General features: G+C 38.7%; 1 protein-coding gene across 4 annotated transcripts in view; it reads left to right on the forward strand.

Moving 5' to 3' along the window:
• The window catches only part of ESYT2 (extended synaptotagmin 2), a 130144-nt gene that overhangs the window by 93462 nt on the left and 15763 nt on the right, over positions 1-20919 (forward strand). The window contains exons 11-16 of one of the 4 annotated variants that reach the window (XM_048837635.2): positions 1791-1839; positions 2653-2742; positions 6673-6768; positions 9801-9902; positions 14249-14311; positions 16898-16972. In XM_048837635.2, coding sequence (XP_048693592.1) covers positions 1791-1839; positions 2653-2742; positions 6673-6768; positions 9801-9902; positions 14249-14311; positions 16898-16972 — 475 coding nt within the window. The remainder of the gene's footprint in view (positions 1-1790; positions 1840-2652; positions 2743-6672; positions 6769-9800; positions 9903-14248; positions 14312-16897; positions 16973-20919) is intronic. The other 3 variants (XM_075125987.1, XM_048837636.2, XM_048837637.2) reach the window with 3 other exon arrangements.

The following is a 20919-nucleotide window of genomic DNA, read 5'->3' on the forward strand; positions in this document are numbered from 1 at the left end:
TTCTGAAATACTCAGTTGGAATTTCTTGCATATATTGAGGTTTGCTGTAAAATAAAATTTAAAAATAACGTTTATCTTTTTAAAAAATTGTAAATAAGCAAATATAAGAATTCCCTAATCCCCTGGATATGTATTCTGGAATCCTAAACATATATGTGACTATTGAGTACCATTCTATAGATAAAATTGACCTCTGTTTGCATATGAAAACACTTTAAAAGAAGTGAATTAATTCTTAAGCAATCTAACATTTTGTACAAGTTTATTCATAGATTCATAGATATTAAGGTCAGAAGGGACCATTATGATCATCTAGTCTGACCTCCTGCACAGTGTAGGCCACAGAATCTCACCCACCCACTCCTGCGAAAAACCTCTCACCTATGTCTGAGCTATTCAAGTCCTCAAATCGTGGTTTAAAGACTTCAAGGAGCAGAGAATCCTCCAGTAACTGACCCGTGCCCCATGCTACAGAAGAAGGCGAAAAACCTCCAGGGCCTCTTCCAATCTGCCCTGGAGGAAAATTCCTTCCCGACCCCAAATATGGCGATCAGCTAAACCCTGAGCACGTGGGCAAGATTCACCAGCCAGATACCCAGGAAAGAATTTTCTGTAGTAACTCAGATCCCATGCCATCTAACATCCCATCGCAGGCCATTGGGCCTATTTACCATAAATATTTAAAGATCAATTGATTGCCAAAATCATGTTTTCAGAATATTCTTTCTAAAAATGTCTAACTCTGGACTGAAAAAATTAAACGCTTGATGGAAATAGATATCATTGCAAAGTCAAACCTGTGGGTGGGTGTGGGTGTGTGTATAAATATATAAGTATTTCCTTGCAGACAAAGTAAAGATAGCTTCAAATAACCAAATAACTGCACTTCTTTTCGTTGTAAGCAGAGTTTGAAAAGAAACCTTGACACTTTACTTGTCCAAGAACTAACCCTGATAGACTGTGTGAAAAATACCTGAACTGCCACATGTTCCCCAACAAAATGCTCATCCACTGCACCTCCCCATGAAAAAAACATTTTTGTCCCACAATAGATTCCATCCCTCCTCCTTCAAATAATTCTGCCATCTTACCTCTTACAAGGCTTCTGTGCTGCCTCTGCTGGTCTCTTCAATGTACATGAATTCCTTGCCCTACCCTCCCTCCCTCTAGTTCCTTCTCTACAACTGGGCCAACACTCCTTGCTTTCCCCTGGCACTTTTAAAGAAGCAGCAGCTCAAAGGCTTCTCGGCTCACTTTCCCCACGCCATATTGTAAAAAGAGCAGCAGCTCAGTCATGCTGTTCCCTTGTCATCCCCTCTGATCTTGTTCCAGCCACTTGGCTCCCTGACTTCCCTTTGCCATGTTAAAGGAGTAGTAGTGCTTGACCATTCTGCTGCTTTTCTCCCAGCTCCTCTCTTGAGAAGGAACCTGCTGCACACGGGTGCTGACTTTCATTTTTCTTGGTGGGTGCTCCACACCTGCTCTGCTCCAAGACCCACCCCCACCTCCATTACGCCCCTTCCCCCAAAGCCCCACCCTCACTCTGCCTCTTCCTGCCCCCACTCCTCCCCTTCCCCCAAGTGCCTCCCACACACCGCCGAACAGCTGATCGGCAGGTGGCTGGTGGGTGCTGAGCACCCACTATTTTTTTCCATGGGTGCTCCAGTTCTAGAACACCCACAGAATCAGCGCCTATGCTGCTGCAAAATTATGCTTGCCAGGATAAATGGGGTTTTCAAGTCCTATGCTAGGCTTTGTGATTCCCCTCTAAAGTGTTTTTGTTCTTCTAGTCTAATGATAGATCTAACTGAAGTTGAGAAGGAACGCCTCCTAGATGAGGTAAGTCTATCACTGTTTGATAAGAAAACTCTTGCTGTGTACTCACTTGTTTGCCCTTTTTTTTCCCCCATGGCAATCAGTCTTGCAGTCCTTACACATGAGTGAACTCTAGTGGCATGTCCCATGGTCTTGTCCCATGGATTATAGTTGTTAAAGACTTCATTGGGATTAGTCAAAGGAGTGAGAGATTTGGATCAGTGAAGGTTGCAGGACGAGGGCCTTCAACTTTTGTCACACCATGCCTAGGGATGCCAGCGTATGCAAGCAGGGATTAAGCATCAGAAGGATTGATGTGTTTTTTGTGATTTGGTCTTTGTAAAAAGCAAAAGCTCAGTAGAATAGTTTCTTTTGCCTAGATGAAGTGCTATTAGACCTGTCAAACTAATTAAAGTAACACCTGTTACACAGTTTTGATCATGGAGTGGAATTTTGTGCCATACAGCAGCAGTCTTATGGATTTACTGTAACATTGTATTGTGTTTGTAATTCCCAGACACCTTTTAAATTTTTTTTTAAGAATTATCCCAATGATTTACAGCATTTGGTGCTGCAAGAAATTGGGACTGCATGACTGGCTAATTTATGTTATGGAGCTGACCAGTTGTGTTGTTATATCTTAGTCATTTATGTAATGGAGCACATAACATCTCTGAATCCTTTCACCTTTCAGACTCTGCAGATTAGAGCTCTTCTTGATTTATTCTAGTTTACAATTAAAAAGAAGTCAATTAGCCAATTGTAATGATAGCTGTTCATGAAGTGGTGAACTCTTAGCTATTTATTATCATTTTGCTTAATTTGCTTTGTTTGCAGTGGTTCACTCTGGATGAGGTCTCCAAAGGAAAATTGCACTTAAAACTGGAATGGCTTACATTGATGCCAACGGCTGAGAATCTTGACAAGGTATTAAAGTCGGAAGCAAGGTCCTTTATCCTAATTTCACTGCCTTTTCTTTCTGTGTTAAAATTTTAAGTGAGCCAGTCCTCTAAATATAATAAGATTGGGGAGACGTGTAGTGTTACTCCTGTAGATACAGCTTTAGAACCTTTTAGACAAGTCCGATTTGTCTGTGACCCAAGCTGCATCTGTGACGTTGTAGCAGAATTACTAAAGATCATGGGACAATGGTTAAAGGAAAACTATGGCTTTGTGAGATTTAGTTGTCTTGTAGCACCAGGCAATTAATTTAGTTCTTTATGGATTTATTTTTACGTAGCAATTATACTATTTTTTGTGAATTAAAAATATTTTGAAGCTTTGTGGAAATATGAGATCATCTTTAAATACACATTGCTAGTTAGAAACTTCTCACTGATGGAATTCAGTTTTAAAAGAGCTACCCATAGTAACAGCTTCGCTAGTTAGAAACTTCTCACTGATGGAATTCAGTTTTAAAAGAGCTACCCATAGTAACAGCTTCAAAGATCCTAATAATCCTTAAAGGCTGAACATTCAGCTTTTTTAAAGAGCATATCTTTAAAAACAGATAAAAAGATTGCACCAGTATCCCTGCATATAGTATGTAAAGACATTTATGGATTTTGAGTGCTCAGTATCCTGATATATTAGACACAGTGAATATTCTTAACAGATGCAATAAATATGCTTAATGGTGCTCGGTTCCTAAATTACATAGCATATGGGCATAGCTTGGTTAATAATGAGCCTAGCTTGAAGGCAAAGTCTCCAGATGTGTTGTATATCCTGCACTGTTTCATGTAACCATCTGTGGTTGCATTGGCATACTTTAATAAATTATCATATACACTTAGAGTTAACAAGTCACTTTTTATTTGTTTTTCTATTTTTACCTATGTAATTATTAAAGAAACACTAACACTCTATTCAGGCGAATAAACTGATATTACTAAAATACTTAAAAAATGATGAAGACTGTCCTGTATGTAACTTTTTTTAATCTACCATTCGTCACCAGAAAAGAGCCAGAACTTTGTGACACACTAAAATTAAATTAGATTAAATTAAATTTTAAAAAAAGTTTGAGCAATGACTACTTTCTGGAATGAATTACTACAACCAATATTATTGAAAGCTATTCACAGACTCCTGCCAAATATGGCATTGATGCTGGTGCACAGAGAAAAATAAAAATGTCTGTTATTACTACATGAGAAAGAAAGGGGGGAAATGGTACATCTTCATCTAAAGAAGGAGAAAATCACTGGGGAAATACATTATTTCTGGATCCAAACAGCGTAAAAAAATCTTAAAACTGACAGTCTCTTATCAGGAGGCAGCCTGGACTGAAGTTGCGGAGACACAAGACTGCTGTAGATTAAGCTGAGTTTTGTTGGGATCATATTACTACAGTATGTTATCATTTATTAGCATGGTTGCAAAGAATTGAGTTAATTGATTCTCACCACAACTTTGTGGTTTAATCATGATTAGCTAGTAAACAACTTGTCTTGGTCCTTACTGACTGCAAAGTAAAGATGAGCATCATGCCCATTAACTTGAATCTTCAACATCATGTTCAAATCTTTTTTGTTTATGGAAGACCAGCCTGTTGGCAGAGCTGTTAGCTGTTATCTATCTTTTGGTCTGTAGACAAGCTTTCTTATGATTGGCTTTCACCATTCCTGCCATCTTTTTACTTTCATGTTTGTTTATTAATTTAATCCAGAGTAAAATATTCAAAGGTGCCTCAGTTTCACTGACTTTCAATGGGAAATGGGTGTCTAAATGTGTTTTTGAAAATGTTATCTGTAGAGTCTATTGCCATGGCAGCAAGGCACATTGAATACAAAAAGCTTTAAAATACAATTGACCAACCTTCATACAGCCACTATGTTCAGTCTCACCTTGTGCCAAATGTTAATCCCCAGAAAACCATGATAATTATAAAACTACATAAGGAACAAAAGCTAAAACAATACTAAATTGTCAACCAAATGCTAAACAAAATTAATCTTAATAAACTATACCTTTCTACTTACCAAATTCTGCTGGACCTCCAAAAGGAGGAAAAAATAAAAGGTAGTGCTCTCCACTGAGAATTCTCGGCTACTTTCCTTAGTGTTTATGCTTGAAACTGACAGTGAGAGCTGATTAGCTGATCTCAAATCAGGTTTAAAATCGAGATCATTTTAGGCTTAGAATTTATCCCCCAAAAATTAAGAAAAGACTTCGGGATCTATAGAAAATCTTTAGAGAAGACAGGTTTATTTATCTAAAAATAGCATTCTCTGAAGATAGTATTTTGTCTGGATCAACACATATCAACTTTCCTCTGTTAAGGGAGGAATTGCTCTTCTATTTAGGAGGTTAATGGACTAGGTTGATAACAGACAGTTAAGTAGTTAATGTGACAAGGTGGGTGAGATAATATCTTTTACTGGACCAAGTTCTGTTGGTGAAAGAGTCAAGCTTTTGAACTACACAGAGCTCATCTTCTGTGAGGCTCAGAAGCTTGTCTGTTTCACCAATAGAAGTTGGTCTAAAAAGATATTATCTCAGCCACCTTTTTTCTCTAATATCCTGGAACCAACATGGCTACAACAACATTGCAAACAAGTAGTTAATGTGGCGTTTGTACCGAATGATTACTAACAATGAACAATAGGTGGTTTAGACTCAAGGCTAAAGTCTTTACTAATGAAGCTATAAATTTATCTCCATTGTGACATGCCCCATGAGTTGGGAATCCACAAAAATTCTGTTTTTCAGGATCCTTAATACGAAGTGTCTTATGTTTGCTGTAAAAGAGGCATGATCATGGGAATACTGCCAATACATTCATAGAATCATAGAATATAAGGGTTGGAAGGGACCCCAGAAGGTCATCTAGTCCAACCCCCTGCTCAAAGCAGGACCAATTCCCAGTTAAATCATCCCAGCCAGGGCTTTGTCAAGCCTGACCTTAAAAACCTCTAAGGAAGGAGATTCTACCACCTCCCTAGGTAACGCATTCCAGTGTTTCACCACCCTCATAGTGAAAAAGTTTTTCCTAATATCCAATCTAAACCTCCCCCACTGTAACTTGAGACCATTACTCCTCGTTCTGTCATCTGATACCATTGAGAACAGTCTAGAGCCATCCTCTTTGGAACCCCCTTTCAGGTAGTTGAAAACAGCTATCAAATCCCCCCTCATTCTTCTCTTCTGCAGGCTAAACAATCCCAGCTCCCTCAGCCTCTCCTCATAACTCATATGTTCCAGACCCCTAATCATTTTTGTTGCCCTCAGGCCTATGCTAGGAAATTAGTTTGGTATAACTGCATGAAATCCATTCAATTTAGCTTTTGAGTGTTTAACAACATACTAAAAGAACTACCTGCCAAAATGTAAAATTACCTCCCAAGGTAACAGCAGGAACTTGTGCATCTTCTGATGTGGAAGTAAGAAACAAATGAGTTCCTAACTCCTGTCAGTGGAGACAGTTTCACTATCAGTGTATTGCTTATATAGAGTATTAAGAAATAGGATACATTTAGCAAAAATTGCTGGCTATTTGTTTTATTTAATTGCATTTAATTAGGAGCTATATTAGACATCAGAGAAAACGTATGGGAAAAGCAGTGCTTGAAGTTCATAAGTAATGTGTGCAATACTATAAAATCATCTGAAGACCTTCAAGAAGATGGAACTCCTATTTAATCTTACACCTGATGTAATTTGTCTTATAAATCAGCTATATTGTTTATTACAACTTTTATCACTATATACATTTTTATTTGATTTGCTAATTATGAATACTATTATTTATAAGCAAGTGTTTTGATGTATTTGTGCATAAGAAAAAAATTAATCAGGGATGTATTACTATTTGCATGTATAGAAACATGCTTAGTATATATTCTTTAATTTTAGGTGCTGTCAAGCATTAAAGCTGATAAAGACCAAGCCAATGATGGGCTTTCTTCTGCATTGCTTATTCTCTATTTGGATTCAGCAAGAAATCTACCAGTAAGTCATATTCTGATAGTAGTCCACGCCTTAGATGGCTGTTACTTCCTTCTAGCACTTCTTGCTTAATAGTATGCCGCACTGCTTCACTAACCCACATGCCATGTTTTCCACTCTTGTTCATGTTTTCCCGTGTACAATGTAATGGTCCATGTCTCTCAGAAATTAGTACAATGTAGTTAACTGTATTTCATAAAGTCTGCTGTTTAATCAAGGTAATTTTTAAAAGAATGCTCCTTTGATGGATTTGGCATAATATTTTATTATGTAATATTTTTCTAAAGAAAATAGTATGGACCAGACTATAAAAGAGAAGTGGGCAGCTCCCATTACCTTGAGTTCAAGCCGACTTATATGTGTTTGGGCTTAGGAGCTGTTCCATAGTGAAGAATAAATTTGTGAGCACTAGTTTCAATTATACTTGTATATATAAAGGTGCCCAAGGGTAAGAAGGGCTGGTTATCTTGTAGTTGGCCACAGATTACTGAAGTGGTTTTCATACTTATAAATGATAACAGGAACAGAATGAACGATATCTTAAGTTGGAGTGTGAAGGATACCATTGGGTTTTCCCTCCAGTTGAACTGGTAGCTATGATGTTGGCTAAAACATTAACCCCATAAGGTTTTCAAACCAAGAAAAGGAAGTATGATAAAAGTGTGAAAATTTATACAAGTAATACTTTTTTTTAATTAGTATCACTTAAAATATGGCTTAAATGGAAAGATGGAAAATATAACTCTAAACATGCTGAACAAGTCGTCCCCATTCCTATCTTCCTCAAACATCATTTCACAAGTCAGTTCATATATACTCTGGCATAGGTTGTATTTTTTTATAAAGTAACAATTGGTTGGAAATTGTGTTGATAGTTTGTATAAACTATAAAGGGAAACTTCATGTGTGGATTTGCACCCTGAGGCTACCTTGTTACTTCATTAGAAATGAATGGGGCATAAATCCACATAGAATTTACCCGTTACTCAACAGGAAGTCTCTGGAATCTGTCTATATAGTTTAATTTTATTGTATAGTACTCCAGCACTTAGGAAAGTATTTGTCTACCATCTACTTTTGTCTTTGAGAAATAGTACCCTACTGTCTATTGTGAATAATTATTCAACTACTGGGTTTTACTCAAATTAGAGCCAAGTTTTGAGTGTGTGTATGTATAGAAAATATTGTAAAACACAACAAAATCTGTTACTTCTCTATTTCCCCTTTCCTTAAAGCTCTGCTTCTCCATACTAGTGCAGCTTCCCCAGCAGGTAGCCAGGCACTTGTTGGGGAATCTGCCTCAACTCTGACTCTGACTTCTTCATATTCCTGCTTCCTGTAAACATCCAATAGCTTCATCTAATTTAGTCTTATTTCCCTCAAAAAGGTCATATTAGAATTTGAGTCTTTAAAAAAAATTATGTCTCAGAATAAATTTGAGATTTTCCTGCTTTTTGAGACAATATTTTTAGCTCAGAGTGTAGGAGTTTGTAGCATTCATCTTTATATGGTAGTAAAACCTCAAGGCATAATCTGATAGGGAACACTGATTCCTCAGTACTAGAATAATGTGAATTTTTGTCCCAAGTACAAACATGATTGCCTTCTCTTTAGTTAACTCCATTAATGAGGAAAATAGGCCCTGGCTGATACTGTCTATATACTGCCTGTCCAGAGCATATGACTGCCCTTTCTGCATTGCAGTTTGAGGAGTGCTATCCACTCAGGAAAAAGACCTGAGTGTTGCTGCCAACAGTTCAGCGATAACCTCAGCTTGTTCTGCAGTGTTGCCAAAAAAGCAAACAAAATTTTAGGATCATAAGGAGTGGAATAGAAAATAGAATTGAAAATATTAAAAATGCCATTATATAAATCAATGGTACGCTCTCCTTTACAGTGCTATGTTCAGTCCTGGATACCCTATCGCAAAAATGATACAACAAAAATTGAAAAAATTCACAGATGGGTGAAAAATATTATTAGTGATATGGAAAGACCTCCATTAAAGAGAGACTGAAAAGATTGTTATAGATGCCAAATTATTCTGCTATAATAACCATCTTGAAAGTTCTAGCAGGAATATTTCTTATATGAGGAAGAGGCAAAGAACAAGAGTGTCTTTCTGCTCTGGAATTGTCCAAAGGTGGCAAATTGTCTTCTATGTGTCCACCCTAATTCTGGTATGAAATAATATTTACAAGACAAAACATGAAAGGCGTCCGACTCTTCTCAATGTGCAAATATTTTTCAATGGAATAATTTTGTGTAATTGTTAGTTGGAAACTGAATCTCTTCAGCATTGACAGCTATTAGTGATGCAGTACAAGGAAAGTTTACTTATACCATCCTTGATCAGTAGTACATTTCAGATCTAAGGCATTGGTGTCAGACCCACATGTTTTTGTAGGTAATCCCAGTCAGAGGCATTTAGTTTTAGTCAGAAGACTTTCCATTAACAATATTTTTTTCAATCCCTAGCCATAGCTATCTCTATAAAGAAATGTCGCTTTTGCATTCAAAGATGGCTTGTTAATGGTATTGCCTTCCCGTTGTGAATTACAAAGCATTGCATTTGAGGAAAAAGATCTTAAACTTTTCAGACTCCACAAAGACTGATGTTAGATGTGTTCTATCTTACACTGGAAATGGCATAGAAGAGGGTTGTCATTCTTCACGTACTTAGTAGGACTTGTCATGTTAAAACATAAATGTGGAATATCCAGGGTAAGCCAGGAGAATGTTTGAAGATCACTGAGGGATCCTCTCATGTTTACTGTACTGTACGAGTACAATGTATTGATATAGTTTAAATACACAAATAACTTTGAAAACACCTGCCTTGCAGTGCTAAAGAAGTGGAATTACTTGATGAAAAAATATATGATGGGAAACATTTACTTATATGTTACATCTTGCAGTTATTCTGGAATCTTTTGACTGTTTTCCTTAACTTTCCTATATAGTAAAGCTGCTTGTGCATTCATTCTGCCACAATCCCATCACTCTCTTTCTCCTTCCATTTCCATCTTCCTAAGAGTATCTACGAGGGAAACTTTGGGTGTGGATACTTAAAAGAAAGGAGAGCATCGGGACTAGTCTTTTGTGAAAACACTACCTCACTCTATAGAGCACTATTTGTGAGTTCTCTGGTGTTATATATATGTTTATTTTGTTTACTTGCCAGAGTGTGGATTAGTTCTACTAAAGCCACTGACTCTATAGTGGAATGACAGAGCATGCAATTTGTTTTGCTGCATGGTTTCAACCAGTGTGCGTTTGTTTTTGTGCGACCTTTTTATTGCATTTTAGACATTTAAAATTTCATTTATTATTATAACATATCTGGTAAGTAAATTATGTCCTATGATAAGAAATCCAAGATGTGTAGGTTATTAACTAGTAAGAGCTTTTACTTAGATTGTTAGATTCATGGAGTAATAAAATACATACTGTATCAGCATACTGTGGACGAAATGTTGACTTTTAGTACCAGAGAAATGAAACAATGATAAACCATCCACAGCCAACCTCCTTTGTCACAGTCTTAAAATGAGATATAGCAGTATTTATGAGAACTTGCAACCTCCCCTCACCTGGTTCAGGTTTTGATAAAAAGTTCTTTGTAGCTCTTTGTGCTCCCCAAACTCCAAAGACGATTGTAAATTCTATTTCACACCATTATGTTTTTTGTTATGCCAATTCCAATTCCTTTTCTCTATTTCAAATAGTCTTTGTTAGCCAGCAATGGCCCCATTTAGTGGGGACCGTCACTTCCTAAGGCTATGGCTACATTAGAGCGCTTATAGCAGCACAACTGCACCGATGCAGCTGCGCCATTGTAAGCTCTCTAGTGGAGCCACTCCAAATCAACAGGAGAGGGTTCTCCCATTGACTTAACTAATCCACCCTCAACAAGCGACGGCAGCTATGTCGGCAGGAGAAGCTCTCCCATTGACATAGAGCTGTCCACACCGGCGCTTAGGTTAGTGTAACTTATGTCCTTCAGAGGGGTGGCTTAGTCACACCCCTGAGTGAGATAACTTATACTGACATAGGTGGTAGTATAGACAGAAGTACTTTGTGATTGCATTGAACGCTGTAGGGTTCACGGAAAACTGATGGCTGCCTTTGCATTTGAATAGTCTTGTATTTTGACAGAATCTTTAAACGGACAAGGTGGGTGAGGTAATATCTTTTATTGGATCAACTTCTTTTGAAGAAGATCAAAAGAAGTTGGTCCAATAAAAGATATTACTCACCCACTTTGTCTCTCTAATATTCTGGGATGGACACGGCTATAGCTACACTACACACACTCTTTAAATACACACACTGCTATAAACAACTAGAGATTGGAAGCCATGTGTGTATTCAGGTTCAGAGTTCCTGAGCCAGAGAGAGCTGAATAAGCCTAGGAGGATGTGCAGATTAAAGTATTGCTGGTCGTCTCTTATTTGATCTAAGCCAAACACAATGGTGATGGACCAAAAGACAGCTGTTTGCCTGGTCCTTTCAATTAATATCCTTCTGTTTAAGGTTCAAATACCAAATCATATGAACTGTACATAAATATTTACACTTCATCTAATAAAATCTATAATACAATTAAATATCTAAATTTACAAATAAAAAGGCCTAAGCATAAAAACATATACTATAGTATATTTTCTTGGTACTAAAATTTCAAGGTAATTGGTGTTTTCTTCAATAAAAATTATTCTACTACCTGAAAACAAGATGTAAAGGAAATATTAATGTTAAATTTTGGTCAAAAGCTTCTATTTTTGTTGCTTCTTTTTAGATTTTAGTGTGTGACTTCACATAGGACATCTCTTCCAGGTATATCTCCCTTTTAGTCACTGGATAAAATCTACAAAAGCAGCTAGGTGACTAACGAGCCTAAATCCCTTTTCAAAAGTGCCTTAGGTGCCCAAGACACTTACAAAAATGGGACTCAGCTTATAAGTCACTTAGTGGGTAAAATTTTCATTAGTATTGACATGCAGTGTCCTTTTTCGCTCAGAGTACTGGGTTGCAAATGTGTCTGTCTTTGGATTTTGATTTTGTACAGGTCATGTACAGGTCACATCCCGAGTTCAATACAACTGTTGCCAAGGTCAGTATTTTCCATAGATCACCAAAGGATGCTCTCAGAGCTTCAGAAGTTTCTGGAACCACACTTGAGACCACAGGAAGGATTTATGAGATACAGAAGTAATTAGTCGTTATGCTTCAAGGCATTAGTTGACCTCCAGCTAGGGTGAGGGAGACTACACAGCGAGGGTCTGATAAGGCAAGTCATAGTGATTTGGAATGGGTGGATTCACCACCCAAGCCACAGGCTGCATATTGCACTCTTCACTGCCCTGTGTGGACCCTGCTGGACTACGTTAACATGTTCTAGGTACCTAGAGTATGCCAGCAGGGTCCACGAGGGTCAATTAGAGCTCAGCACACAGCCTGTGGCTTGGGCAGTGAATCCAGTGCCCCAAGCACCACTGATGATTGCCATGAACCCTCACTGCATAGTCTTCAGTGGAGGAGGAAGTGATTAAAAAGAGAGGGAATGTAATAGAGAAGGTGGAAGAGGAGGAAGGACCAACCTGGGAAGGAGGTCCAGGCCCAGGACTGGCCAAGGTAGTTAAGGGCCCTAGGTGGCACAGGACTGCAGCTTTCCTAGGGCCAATCCTCCCTTCTCCCTGTTTTGGGATGGAGGTCAGGGCGTAACAGGGGTAAGCCTGGGTCCTTTGTCCACTCTCCTTTGCCAGAGGGAAGAGGAGGGAGAGAGGTCCTGGTTTCTCTGAGGAGAGAGGAAGGGAGGGGAGCGGGAGAGAGATGTCCAAGCACCCAAATGCCTCCCTAATTTTTTTCATAAACATCCCTACAAGTCTCAGATCAAGTTTGGCATCTCAATTAGTAGTCCTCTCTGTCTCACACACTCTTTATAATTTACAGTGTAGCTATGTATGAGAAAGTTGTTACATTGTTGCCCAGAACAGTGTTGGAGAGGAAAATATTCACTGTTTCACTGAAAGCCAAGTTACATGAGCTGCTAAAAACAACAGATGTGTCCAAAAGTCAGAATTGAGGATCTATGAAGTATAATATTTTCAGAGAAGTACATCTACACATAAACAGTTGGATATTCTTTAATATCATCCCACTAAGTAAGAATATAGTATCTTGTCTTTATAGAGTACCACAATTCTTTTTTTCTTTTTATCATGATTTATTGATCTCTGGTCATTTCCTTGATCATTTCTATTCATACTGAAACACAAACATCTAAACTCAATGCCAGGAATACTATAGTACATGCTCTCCTAAGCCAGGATATGGCCAATGACTTCACAACAAGAATATTAAAGAATTTGTTTTTTCTTCTTTTCAGAAAGAACTGACACTTAATTTTAGTCAGCAGTGCATTTGAATTTTAGACGGATTTTCCCTTGGCAAATTACTGGTAGCATTGCGTCCTGTCTTAAGTGTGGCATGTTTGAAAAGCTGCTAGTGCTAATTCCTGGGCTGCCACATGCCCCAGCTTTTTAAGCAGAACTCCCCATTGCAATCAGTGGGATATTGTGCTTGAATAGGATAGGTACAAAATAGGAATAGGATGGTACAAAACCTTGGAAGGCTTTTGTTTCCTTTATTTAAAAACCCTTTACTTAATTCCTAAAATTACCCCCTCCTGAGTTGGTGGCAATGCAAATTTCCCTTTATGTTTTACAGTTTGCTTGCATTACTTCAAGGATAATATGACTATTAATGAAGTAAAATGAGAAACCTTGTTTAGTTCGTGGAAAATGGTCAGAGGGCTGAATTGTCATTCCTTAAATCTGCTCAGATTTCTATTGCTGATAGATTTGCACATCCTCAGTTCAAACTAGTAAAATATGTTGCATTCCCAGTAGCATGTAAGATATTTGCATTGGTCTATTGGCAAAGAAAAAGAAGAACAAGAAAAGAAGATGAAAATGCTTACATTTACAATGAACTAAGCCTTATTAATATTTGGAATAATTATATATTTATTTTCCCATAAAAGCACTCTCTCTCGCATCCCCATTTGATTTATCTTTCTTTGTGTCAGCTTCTGTGTTGTGGTATTTCAAAAAACATATTTTCCCATAATAGGAAAGAGCAATGTATAAAAGGGCTTTTGGGAAAAGCAGCACCTCATATAATCCTTTTAGTAAACCTGGGTGCCTTTTTGCATATTAACAGAAATGATACAGGAGAATATAAAAGGATAGAAAGAAAATGAGTGTATTTTAAAAGCAGACTACTTGTAGTAGAAGAGGAGAGAAGAACAAAAGACTTTATTGAGCTATTTTGAAGTAACTTCTACTTGGTTATTCTTGCTTCATTGTTTTGGGGGGAATTTTTTTTATTTGTGTCATGTCATTAATTAATTAACCTAGTGTAATCGCTTCATTGCACAACTTATTAACCCTTCATATATTCTCTTCTGACTTAAAAGAATAATCCATTAAACTTTAACCCTGATGGCTTGAAGAAGGCTGCTGTTCAGAAAGCCCTAAAGGTAAAACTAATACAGTTTTCCATTTAAGGTCACAAAGTTAATTGAAAACGCACAAATGTCTGCAACATGTCTCTGCCAAAAGTGGATGGAAGTTCTATTGTCAGCAATGCATTTAATGCCAGAATATTTAATTCCTAGCACCAAGAAGTAAATTACATGGTCAAGACATAAACAGAGTATTTTGGTCTGTGAAAATTTGGCTCTAAATCAACTAAATGATGCATAGTTGGCTTTAGAATTCTGATTTAAAGTAATACTTCATCAACAAAGCTGACACCTCCCACATGCCGAATAAGACTTGGTTACTCATTCAGAAATAGGTAATAAACACAATATTTTAGTCCTGTTGGATTTCTAAGGTACGTTTTCAGTTGGATGTTTTCCCTAGAAGCTGTCAGTTTCCATTCAGGGCTCAGTCCTGCAAGATGTTGAGCACTCTTGTCCCAACCCAACAAAGTACTTGCTTAACTGTAAGCATATGAGTATTCTGATTGGAGAATCAAAGCCTTAAGGAGATGTATCAGAAACTGAGCTCCACCTCATTATAAGACTTATATATACAAGTTCTTAAAAACTGTGTTCATTGACACCATGATATGAAAAGTACAGTCTCTCTATTGTTAATTTCTGAAATCTTTAAGAATCTCTGCTTTAGTGACTGCTCTAAAAAATAGAGAACTTTAAATACTAATTTTCTCTATTGAGGAGTTGCATGTCAATTTTGAATTAATGTCGTGTCAATACACTTTAAATACATTCTGAATGTATCCTTGTCTTGCATTATATTTTATATGTTTCTTACATGAAAGAAAGTTTAAAAAATAATGCATTTAAAATGTTCTTTTCCTTGATTTGATTTTTATAAAAATTCTTTGGGTCATAAATACATAAACACACATAGATTATATTATGTCCAGACATATTGCATGTAAAGTCCAGAGATTAGATTTAGAGAATAATTTGAGAACAGCATGAATATAAGGTGGAAATTGGAAAAACTTGTTGAAATAGCAGTTTGCAAGTTTAGATGCTGACATTCCTGTGAACAGTAAATTCAACCTGCCAAAGATATCTATTATGGAGGCAAGTGGGAGGGTGGTGCGCACGCATGCCCACAATATCATTTATTTCATTAGGACTAAAATGATTACGTAAAGCCACTGTATAGTCAGTATTAGTTATAAGAATTTTTGCTAATGCCGCTATTGTTGTTTACATCTTTCTACAAAGAAAATACATTTTTAGGCAACATTTTGTGAAACAAAAAAAAAATCAAAATAAATCTTCCTTATTTAAGTCTGCAGATAGCATTCTTTAACTATGTTGATGGATTTTAATCTTGTTTTCATTGTATTCCCTGAACACTTACATTCCAACTATTTTGGGTGGGACTAAATATTTAAAGTTTAAAAACAGCAATTGAGCATTTGTCCATGAAAGGAATACTCCTTTAACATTGTGCTTTAAAGGAAATTCTGACAATAAGCAAAATGTATCTGATAAGAATCATGTCATATCATAGGAAGTATGAGATGTAGAAGATTAATATGAGACATGAACTGATTCTTAATACTTAAGTTCAAAACAAGAGTAGTGATTCAATCATAAAGTACATTTTTGTGACCTTACATGTTTTAAGTAGGGTTCAACTAACTTTTCTGTTTAATTTATGTCTAATCTCATTAATCTCTTTTGGGTAAAATCTAAAATAAATTAACCTTGTATACTGTTTTCTTAAATTGCATTAACAACCTCTTGAGATGATTATCTTTTATGTCTAACTTTTCTCTCTGGCTTAAATTTTTATTTGATAGGCCAATCTAAAATGTGTTATGGAAAAACATGGTTAGAAATATTTCTATTTTATATAGTTTGATTCTAAATTAATGTTTATTTTTACAGTTTGAGCTAATACTATGCAGCTGTGAGCTAGGCTCAGAGATGGGAGTTGAATGATTCTCTAATAAAGAGTATTTGGTAAACTATAGAAATACCTATCGGGTACATTACAGTGCACCTTCATTCTTCCCACCCAAAAAGGAGAAATGTTGATGACCTGGTGTTAAATCCAGTTTAATTATACAATAGCATTGTACATAAAGTAAGCTTCCTGAGTTGGCACTTTCTCCATATCTTCCATCAGCATGCAAACCGCAACGTTCATTTTGTTGTTCTGATGACACTCTGTCAGTTGTAATGCTCATTACAAGGTTGGGAGGTTGCCCTTTTCCAAACAGTTTCATTCAAAGGGTAGCGAGAGAACAACAGTTGGAAGGACTCTGAAACCCCAACTTGCTTGTAGCACTGTTCTTAAACTAGTCTACTGTGGATGGGTGAGTCTGTATTGTTGCTGTATGTTAAGCAGCTAAGAAGCCACCCACCATGTAAATGTGTGCAGATCATGCTTTCTGTTAAATACTGAGGATAGTAAAAATGCTTATGGCAGAGTGTATACAATTTTGATATTTAAAAAAACAGATTGGGTTCAAAGACTGAGGGGTATTAAATACTGGAGTGAAATTGAAGTAGAGGGAAATGTAATAGCATTTTCTTAAGATGAAGTTTACACTTTCTTCTCTTTATCAGTCAGGAAAGAAGATAAACAGCAACCCCAACCCTCTTGTCTTATTGTCAGTTGGACACAAGGCACAGGAAAGTAAGGTAAGCTACTGTCCTCAACACTTAGCTCTTTCAGAGACATTTGGGTCCTTAACTATATGTGCTTGGCAGTGGACTACCAAGCCTTTAGCCCCTAGTGCAAGTTGTAACCAAAAATCAATTTCAAGTCTTATCTATCTGAAATGAGCTGGTGGACTCAGTCTAATGTCCAGTTATCCAACTAACCAAAAACCACCCCCACAATTGGCACTAATTAGCATCCTTACTGGCATTCTCAGAGAGAGGCCAGAGACTGAATGAGCATGAACATAGGTTATAATCTCTTTGTCGCAGAGATTGCCTTTTTGGTCTGTGTTTGTACAGCACCTAATACAGTGGAGTCCTAGTCCATGACTAGGGCTCCTCAGCACTGTGGTAATATAAATAAATAATAATCATCAGAACTACCTGTTCTTTTTCAAGTGATGTCCCTCTGGGTGCTCCACTTTAGGTGTTGGTGCGTCCCTGCGCTGTTGATTAGAGAATTCCAACAGCAGTGCCATCTGGGTCACATATGCACTGTTCCCGTCTCGTGGCACCATTGGCACCTCATCAAGCACACACGACCTGAATCCCTCAGTTCCTTCTCAACTGTCTTCAGGCAGAGACGGAGCTCCCAGCAGTGTCACAACATTAGCTTGTTTTAGTGTTAAAATAGTTAATAGTCAGTTACTTTCCTCCTTTCTTCTCTTCTGCTTCAGTTTAAAAAAAATGTTTTCTTTTTCATAGACTGTTTTAGTGTCTATACCTGGAACAAACCGTCACTTTTTCAGTTATGCCTCGTTTACCAGGATTTAAGCGCTGTCTGTCATGCCGGGATGCCATGCCCATATCAGACGAACACTTATGCAGCTTCCGCTACGTGGGTGAGTCACATATCCCTCAGAAATGCACTCACTGAAGGCTCAAGCTAGGAGGGACAGGGATATGCGCCTCAAACTCATCTTTATGGGGTCATCTTTGCGCCTGGCCCCTGACCCTGGGCAGCAGACCCTCTCCGGACAAAGATCCCTGGAGACCTCGCCTTTTGCTCAGAGGAAGACTCACTCCTCTAAAAAAATCAATGTGGAAACGAGCAACAACTTCTCCTCCGAGAGAGCCTATCAAAAATAAGCAGTATCCAGCCAGATCCCTCTCCTCAGTACTGAACACACCGCAGGTAAACACCTATCAGGCACCGGGATCCTCCAGCACCACCTGCACTGTGGTCTCTGCTAATCGCCAGTACCCAGGCATGGAGACAAGAAGCAGGAGTAAGCCTATATCCTCCGTAGCAGCAGCAGCAACACCACTTAAGGAGACGAAACTGCCAACACGGGCTATACCCCCATCATCTGCCCCATCAGCTTCAAGCACCGCGACAATAGTGATGCCATCGGCACTGACCAAATTGCCGCCAAATCCATCAGCACTGTCGACTGCACTGCTGAATCCACCAGCATCAACCACTTCGGCGCCAAAACCACCAGTACTGCGTCACCTTCTCCATCAGAAGGACATGTTAGTATCCTCCATGCCAGAATCACCACTTTTTGGCACTGACAGCTCTCTGGTGCGCACAGTACCAGAATAGCCTATATCACCAATAGCACCTCCATTCTCCAGTGAGGAGGAAGATAATGAGGAAGAGGGTGTGTTTTTCTTGGCAACATTCCTCACAAACGACAAACGCCAACCTCTGGACCTCTAAGGCCTGGTCTACATTGGGGAGGGGAACAATCTAAGTTATGCAACTTCAGCTACATGAATAACATAGCTGAAGTTGACGTACTTAGATCTACTCACTGCAGTCAACTCCGTAGCCCTGTCGACTCCGCCTGCGCCTCTCGCCCTGGTGGAATAGCAGAGTCGACGGGAGAGCGCTTTGGGGTTGATTTATCTCATCTAGACTAGATGCGATAAATCAACCCCCGCTGGATCGATCGCTGCCTGCCGATCCAGCGGGTAGTATAGACATACCCTAAGATTGAGGCCTCAATATAGGCAGGACATGCAGCCATGGTATGGGCACACATGGATGGCCCAACCATGCCATTCCTCATGTAATGGCCTCACTGGGACCCCTGGGCTACCTACAGAAGGCATTGCAGCAGGCCCCCCAGTACCTATGAATCGAGGCCATGAAACTGTGGAATAGGTGCATTCAACACAATATCAGCATCCCAGCCTCCTACCTTCCAGGCTGTCAGAACACTACAGCAGCCATATTGAGCAGAGAATTCTCCCACGATGATGAATGGGAACTGAACAAAGTAGTCCTCCAAAATATATTTCAACTTTGGGGCCACCCATCCATCAACCTCTTTGTGACATCACAAAATTTCAAATGCCCACAATTCTGCTCAAGAGCCTGTCTGGGACCCTGATTGCTAGGGGATGTCTTCCTCCTCAAATGGGAAGCACCACTTCTTTACACATTTCCACTGATAGGTCTATCAAGGGTGATACTCAAAATATGTACCAACAAAACAAAGGTCATACTTTTAGCCCCAACATGACCAAGACAGACTTGGTACTCTTACCTGCTGCAGATGGCAGTATGTGCATCATGCACTCTACCACTTCAGATGCAGTCGTCTCACAAGACACTGGACAGGTTCACCACCAAAACCTGGAGAGACTTCAGCTGAAGACAAGGCTCCTACATGGTTCGATCATGATGAATTAGCCTGCTCAGAACAGGTTAAGCATGTGTTACTAAACAGTAGGAGGACAACCATATGCAAGACTTACCTTCAGAAGTGGAAGAGATTTTCCATATGGTGGGGTCAGGGCAAATATGTTACAACAATTACCACATCTCTCCCCTTGATACTGGTCTATATCGTGGAGCTAAAACCCTCGGGGTTATCTATTAGCTCGATCAAAGTACATCTTGCAGCATCATAAGTTTGACAAGGCATCACTATTTGCACATCCAATCACCAAATGCTTCCTTATGGGCATTCAGAATGTTTACCCTGAAGTATGCGCTCCCACACCACCTTGGGACTTGAATCTGAAATTATGATGCCTCAGCGGGTCTCCATTTGAACCCTTACCAACATGTTCACTGACACACCTATCAATGAACATAGCATTCTTAGTCGCTATTACATCGGCCTGTCATGTCTGTGAGATATGGGGTTCTTGTGGCTTGTCCACTGTATACCATATTCAATAAGGACATGAAGAAAAGGAGTACTTGTGGCACCTTAGAGACTAACCAGTTTATTTGAGCATGAGCTTTCGTGAGCTACAGCTCACTTCATCGGATGCATACCGTGGAAACTGCAGCAGACTTTATATACACACAGAGAATATGAAACAATACCTCCTCCCACCCCACTGTCCTGCTGGACACATCCAAAATATTATCCTCTTTCCACATAAACCATCCAATCCATTTCCCTGCTTTCTTTCCCAAATCTCACGAGAGTGCAGAAAACGCTCTACTACATACTCTAGACATCAGACGCGCACTAGCGTTCTACTTTGACAGAACTAAGCCTTTCAGAAAATCTCCAAGGCTTTTCCTTTCCATCATGGAATGTTCTAAAGGATCTGCCAGAAAGGCTATCAAAATGGATCTCAGGGTGCATTCACCTCTGTTACCAGCAAAACAACTTACAACTCCTATCGGGGATCAGAACTCATTCTACCAGATCTATAGCAACCTCAGTAGCCTTTTTGAACAATATACCACTCATAGACATATGTAGATCTGCCATCTGGGCCTCTGAACATAGGTTCATAAAACACTACACAATCGCCCAGAGCACAGGCTCAGTGACACTTCTCGGTCTAACAGTGCTTTCTTCAATTATGCAGACAACTCCGAAGCCCCTTCTATTCAATGTGAGGCACTGTTCTACAGTCCTCTGAAGTGGAACACCCATAGGGACAGCACTCAGAAAAGAATAGAGGGTTACTCACCCTGTGCAGTAACTGAGGTTCTTGGAGATGTGTGT

The sequence above is a fragment of the Caretta caretta genome, chromosome 2 (assembly GCF_965140235.1).
Source record: "Caretta caretta isolate rCarCar2 chromosome 2, rCarCar1.hap1, whole genome shotgun sequence".
NCBI classification, from domain to species: domain Eukaryota; kingdom Metazoa; phylum Chordata; order Testudines; family Cheloniidae; genus Caretta; species Caretta caretta.